This window comes from Charadrius vociferus, unplaced genomic scaffold (assembly GCF_000708025.1).
Source record: "Charadrius vociferus isolate BGI_N301 unplaced genomic scaffold, ASM70802v2 scaffold7, whole genome shotgun sequence".
NCBI classification, from domain to species: Eukaryota; Metazoa; Chordata; class Aves; order Charadriiformes; family Charadriidae; genus Charadrius; species Charadrius vociferus.
The window spans coordinates 8646239-8653050 of NW_009649308.1; the positions used below are offsets into that span (position 1 = coordinate 8646239).

The window sequence follows — 6812 nt, forward strand, 5'->3', positions numbered from 1 at the left end:
TCATTTTTGCTGCTGATAAATAATGTACCATTTCCCCATATGCTTTAACAGGGAAATGGAATAATTAGGATGAGAAATAAATAAATAAAAAACAAAACAAAACATCCTTCTCTGTAACTGTGCTGTGCTTATAATGAGGAGGTTTCAGGCTTCTTTCACTCAAGCAGCATGGAGTTTTACTTCAGAATCTGCATTTACATCAGTGCCCAGATAAGTCACAATGGCCTTAGAGACTATGCTGGAAAAAACGATACATAAACTTACATGGAAAAGAACTGAAAAGAACAGAAACTAATAACATAGAACCAAGAAAACTACGAGTTCTGATATGACAACCATAGCAAAGTGACGGAGAGCAAAGACAGAAGGTACAAATGAGTGGGAGATCAAACACATAGCAAAAATATTTAATATACTTGAAATAAAACTGCTTTAAAATCCTTTTACAAATGAAATAGATGAGAATGCTGGGGGAAAAAAAATCAGTCAGATCATCTTTTATTAATCAGGCTTCATTGAGCATTCCTTGCCTTTTTAGTGTGATAACTTCAAAATCCAGGTAAACCTGTTGATTGTTTATGTAAATATTGACTCTTAAGTAATGTGTTGACCCACTTTCTTTATTATAAATTCAAGGGACAAGAACACAAGATGGTATTCTTTTTTTTTCTCTCTGTCCTGAGAAAACAACTGTCTTTGATTACCTTTCCAGCACTGAGAGAGTTCAGTCATTTTTTATTCTCATTAAGCAGGACAAGCTGCCATTTTTTTCTGTATTGAAATCACAGGAGAGTACGAAAGACCCTTGTCTAGATGGATTAAAGAAACCTGATTTGTTCTTCATTACTGGCCTTAACTCGAGGAGCTGGCTATTGTTCAGCACTTCTGGTTATTTTAATCTCCTCCTGAAAGGCTCTACTAACTGTGTTCATTAAACTTCATCAGATGAGTCACCATTTTGTTCCTGTGAGTCATTCAATCAGTTAAAATCAGGAACACAATAGTTGCCATTTCCCATTAGACTATATGTTCATGTAATAAAGTCTAGTTCTGATGGTAATTAGCACCTGATGCTTATGGAGAACGTTTAAATGCTGTTTCACAACTCATGCATGAGCTGACTCCCAGGTCACTGAATGGGAGTTATTGGGTTGTTTTTTTAAAATCAACAACATATTTTCCATCATGCCTTCAAAGTAACTATGCAACTTTACCATGCATTTGGGACTGTAAAAGTGTTTTAGATTATAGCAAGCCTGAGTTTAAGAACAGCCAACACTAGAATCTTGAAGGAAAACTCTGTGAATGCAGAATCACCTTACAGAGAAATAACTTCTTTAAAATCAGAGTCTTGGCATGTGCCAACCAATTTCACATTGTCTCTTTAAGTAGCTGAAGAACATCAGGACACCGTAAGCAAATTAACTGCTTCCTGAGGAAAATCTTTCTGAATACTGTCAGGAGAATTTTATATCCAGTAATCCAGTATCTCTTGATGCTCAACTGTTGTGTGGCGTTTGCATGCAATATCCAATGAATTACTGTGAAGGTGAAAAGCAATTTCTGTTTTGTATCACTTGTTAATACTGTGGGTCACTTGAATTTAAGCTATGAAACTCTCCTGGAATCCTGAAGTGCTTATTTGGTGATTTGGACATTTTAGTGAAAGGCCATGCCTGGTTCTCTTTTGGAAAAAAAAACAGGCAGACAGATGACACACCTAGAGATACACCCTCTCCATCATGACTCTAAAAATTATCAATTACCAGAAGTGTGATATTCAGCCCAGCCTTTAACTTACAGGCTCTGCAGTTCTCCAGGCGTGCTACACTGCCCATCCAGTTGCTACTGAAGAGGGAGGGAGGCATTTCAAGTGGTGCAAGCTGCTGCAGCAAATCAGGATTCCCGTTTTCCTTCTCTTCTATTACTGAACGAATGTCTCAGTATCACATCAATAAACCCATCACCAGTTCTCCAATTGCAAAGTCACTGGTCTTCTTTAAATAATGATTAGAAGGGGACACTTCTGACCTGTACAATAATTAACATTTGCATCACGCAGGAGATTATTCTAAATCAGTCTGTATCTATAGGGAACACATGGGAGCACTGTGGGCCTTGATTTCCTTCCTGGAAACTTCTTTTAAAATTTTGCTAGGGAAGGAGGCTGTGAGACTGTGGGTGGTATGACCTAAAGCCACAACTGCACTTAACCGACCAGAGAATTCCTCTCCAATATTTATTAAGCGCCCCTGTACAGTAGTACAAAGTTCTTGTTTTTAAAAAATGCCAAAGTTTCATATGCAAACACCCAAGGTCAGTGTATCCAAAACCACACAGTGTGTGTATTCTTCTTAAGCACAGTTAATATTCAGACACCAGAAAACAATCACTCACCATCTTGATGGTTACCTGAATCGGCTGGAGACTTGCTCCGGCGCATGGGGGCTGGACTCTTTGCTGAGCTCTTCTGAGGGGTGGGAGATGACTTACTGCCCGTGGCGGCCGCAGGACTCCCTTTCATCACCCGGCACTCTAAGGAAACAGACAGCAACCGTGGTTATGTCCCTACCTACTCTCGCTGCCTGCGGATACCAGGTGTGAAACACCCAAGGGCAGCTTACTGCTTTGTCTCCCAAGAGCTGTAGAAAACATCAACAGCAAGGGAAAAGCTGATACCTCCACATTTTCTTCCAGGCAGAAATGAGAATTTTTAGGGGGAGGACAAGAAGAAGAACAACTTTGTTCCTCTAGAGGAGGTGATGAGACAATGTACGTCAAGATCAGGCTGGGCCCATCTCCATTCCTCTGTCCTATCAAAGATTTTCTGCCCTTCCCCTTGCCTTGGTTCTCACCAACTAGTGAGCACAATGACAATGGTCAACACCGACTGAGGGAAGAATCAGGCCAAAAAACCAGTTAATTTGCTGTAACCCTTTCATGAAGACCTAGTAGTAGGAAAGATGAGTGCAATTTATGCAGGTGCAGAAAGCCAGCAAGCATCTCATGTCATGATGTAAGGGACATCTGCCCCAGGAGGCTTTCACCCAGCCTGAATCAACCTCTTCTGTGGTTTCAACAAGCTGCAACTTTTCAGATGCAGAAAGCAAAGAAGACAAAATGGTTTTACAAAACACGTCCTCTGTCCTGGCCACTAATCCCTTTCAGAAAGGTATGTATAAACAAGTCTCACAGATTTATGTACTTAAAGACATGAGCAGATGAGAACCCCAACTGTGTTTTCTTAAAAAATAAATAGGCCAGGAAGAGTAGAAAACGTAAACATGATCTACAGCGTCCTGCAGAAGGGAACTCAAATGCTAACAAACCTCTGTGTGTCCCAGGATTTCAGACATGCCAGATCTTCAAAACCAGGGGTTATTTACATTGAGAGCTAACAGAAAAAGCACTTCCCAGCCCTGAAGTTATTAGCCCAGTTAAGAAGGCTGCAATAAAAAGGGGATTTCCTTTTTGTCAAATGCTAACTGGTCTCACCTCATCTCCTGCAACAGATTGTCTTCACCAAGATGTGAAAATTGAGTCTTTTTTACAGATGTGAATTAGATGTTCCACAGACAGTGTTTTGTGGAAAAGTTCAGCTCAGCATGCGTGGGCTGGTCTGAGGACTCCCTTGACTGGATTCCCTAATGGGAATCAACTAAGGCTGCACATAGTGGATTAATAATTGGTCAACCGAAAACAAGTTGTCTGACCTAAATGTATGTGTTATTTATTTATATATCAGTATATCTATGAAAATGTAATTGCCTTAAATTTTTCCCCAGGCTTTCCTCATTCTCAGACAATCAAGAGTCAGTCTCTTCTTCTTCCAGATGGTTTGCGAGAGAGTTCGCTGTTGGGTCATGCAGGACGAGAATATGCTGAGAGGATGCCCTGTGCTCCAGGGATACTGCGTGGCCATAATTAAACCTACAATGAGTTTATTTTCTCTCCTGCTTAATGAAGTTTGGAAACTGTAAATCAGGGCCAGAAAAAGTTGGTTTTTTTCAAAGGTACTTGATTTTTCACAAATGATGCCACAGAAAGACTTGTAGGGCTCCAGCACTCATATAGCCCCAATTTTCTATACACAAAGAGTGGTAATGACTGGGGGGGGAGGTGTGGAAGGTAGACACTGTGAAATACCCACTACGGAGATTGTGCAAATAACAGCTCCTGGTGTTAACCAGCCAAGCCAAAATATGGGGAAAATCATCTTCCGTCACCGCAGAAGTAATATTTTTCAAGGGTCTTACATATAGCTGTTTAACAAAAACAGTGAAACATTTTAATCTTAGAGCACGATTTATTTAGCCCAGCCACAGGCACCAAATACTAAGTGAGATATGCTAGAGTACAGCTGCCCTGGAGCAGAGCGGGTCTCCTGGTGCCCCTGTGTGATATCTGTCAATCATACATCACAGGGATATCTCAGAAACCAAGGGGGTCCCAAAGAGTGTCAGACATCTGTCTTTAGTCACCTGAATTACTCCCTAAAAAAATAAACCTAAAAAGTGAAGAAAGTTTATGTTGCATCTTTTCAAGAGCTTTCGAATTTATTTTCTTCCCAGGGGAGTAATTCCTTAAAAAGAAACTCAGCTTGGCATTTTCCAGCATAGAAAGGCTGACTCTGAGGAATTCCTCCAGCTCAGCCGTTGGCAAGTGTCAGTGCACCGAAGGCAATCACCGAACATTTGCACATCTTGAAACAAGGTTCAAGGTGGAAACCTGACTGTGCTGAAGTTAATGTAAACAGGCCTCTAAACATCACAGGGGGTGTGACATTTCTGTGGGCTGATGCTGAAACCAGTGGGTACGAATGAGACAGCAATGTCATCTGGAAGGTGCTCAGTAACAGGGATTACAGGGCGGAAGCTGTGGTAGGCATTCAGAAGGAAAAAGATGACATAATCCTCTCTTACGCTATTTCTCATTTTGTTTCCTGATGTCCTGCCAGAGTTAACATAATAACCAGAAATCCAAGTGCATGTCATCCAAACAGGCAAGAAAAAGTACCTTGTGACAGAGGAGATTTTAATAAATGACATTCATCTGCAAGACCTCAGGACTCAGTTCTTCTTGCAGCATCTGAGTTGTAACAAGGAAGGATGATGGGTGTATAATGGCAAAACGCTGCTGGCTAATAGCTCCTCATCTGCTTCTTGAGAGGTGCAGGGCACACCTACTCCCCTGAAAGTCCCACCATGAGCTGCAGTTACTTGGTGCCTTCCCAACAGCAGACTGGTCTTATTTTTGTTAAAGAAATCCGAGCTGGAAAAATCAGTAGTAAGCAGGAGTGTAGGCTAGGATTGCATCCAAACTGTTTTACAGTGTGGAACTCCCCACGGAGCTGACTCAACTGCCGAGTGTTAAGAAAAATACGAAGCTCAGGTTACAGATCACTTCCCCAGCCTCACACAGGCTTTATTCTCTGCCTGCAAAGTTTCAGCTGAACCTCAGAAACTTTCTTTGAATTACCAAAGACTATCAAATGGGTTCATCTGGAGTACACAGGTCAGAAGTACCAGCATCAAATAAAATCAGGCTTGCAAAGGAGTCATAAAAATACAGTGTTTGAAGATTAGAGGCTGCTTGACTTCCTGGTATACAGCAGAAGTCCTCTTTGGTCTTCAATGCCAAGCCAGTTTGTAGCATATAAGACAGCATGGGGCTCCCATTACTTATACAGGATACCTAGAGCTTTGGGAAATGAGCCGGAATGTTTGGAGACCATGTTTTCTTCTAGTTAAAATGGTCAGTTCCATTAATCTACTCCTGCTGCACTCACTGGCACCAGCAGAAAGCCTGCACTGTTGGTGTGTACAGTTGCCGGGTGGGGTAGGTGGTAAATCCTACAAGAAAGCTCTGGATATTCTGTGAAATCAAAAATTTCATGGCTTAATTGATCATAGAGACTCCCATTATTACAGATCTGAGCTTGCAGTTGGAACAGGGACAAATAATGCTGCTGTCCCAGTCCCCTCCCTAAAAAGGGAATTATTGCCCTGCTTTTTGAATCAGCAGAAGAAAGCAGTGGAGGGAGTGATTTTTCTTTTAACTGTGCTTGTTCCCATTTTTTAATATTCACATCTACTGTTTAGTTCTCAAGAAAAATGTATTTATCTGACTGCAACTGGATGAAATTGAAAGAATATACACTACCAGATTTTGCAGAAAATGACAAATGGTGTAGCAGTCCATCTATTCTGACTTGGGCTACCTCAGTCAGTATTTGCCTGATTATAATATCCACTGACTGTGCAAGTATCACAAAAGGATATTAAATTCCATGTACTAGGTCTTGAAAAACAGAAAAAAAAGCATGCAGCATTATTATCTGATACAAGCAACTGAATGGAAATCAAATAAAAACACAGACTGGAGAGCAGTGTGTGTTTGGTGTTACCGCTTTCATCCAGAGAAAAGTCATCCTGTGCATAGCGGAATTTTTCTGGACCACAGGCGATAAACACATCATCATCCCCAAAGAAATCGTGGAGACAGGTCACCTACAGAGAGAGCAAAGTCATTCATTTTATTTTTAATTGGCAACATTCTGATGTGGCTTAGTTTTAATTTAAGCAGGAGGGAGCTGCCTCTCTGCTCTTCCCCCTGTCCCACGTTATTCAGTCCTACTTCCCCTAAGCCTTGTGCACAACACACAGCTTCTCTGGGCAAGTCAAGCATAAAAACGTAATTAAAAAGGAGGGAAAAAAATCCCAACTACCTTGCAAATTCTATGAGGTATGGCATTTCCAATCCATTTCAGGAGCTGACAGAATACGTTAGTCCCCCTAATGACACAGGCATTC

At 41.2% G+C, this 6812-nt stretch overlaps 1 protein-coding gene across 1 annotated transcript in view; it reads right to left on the reverse strand.

The window, feature by feature from the left end:
* The window catches only part of DCX (doublecortin), a 76769-nt gene that overhangs the window by 10303 nt on the left and 59654 nt on the right, over window positions 1-6812 (reverse strand). Inside the window, exons 4-5 of the mRNA XM_009889303.1 lie at window positions 6407-6509; window positions 2398-2535 (exon numbers count right to left, since the gene is read on the reverse strand). Coding sequence (XP_009887605.1) covers window positions 2398-2535; window positions 6407-6509 — 241 coding nt within the window. The remainder of the gene's footprint in view (window positions 1-2397; window positions 2536-6406; window positions 6510-6812) is intronic.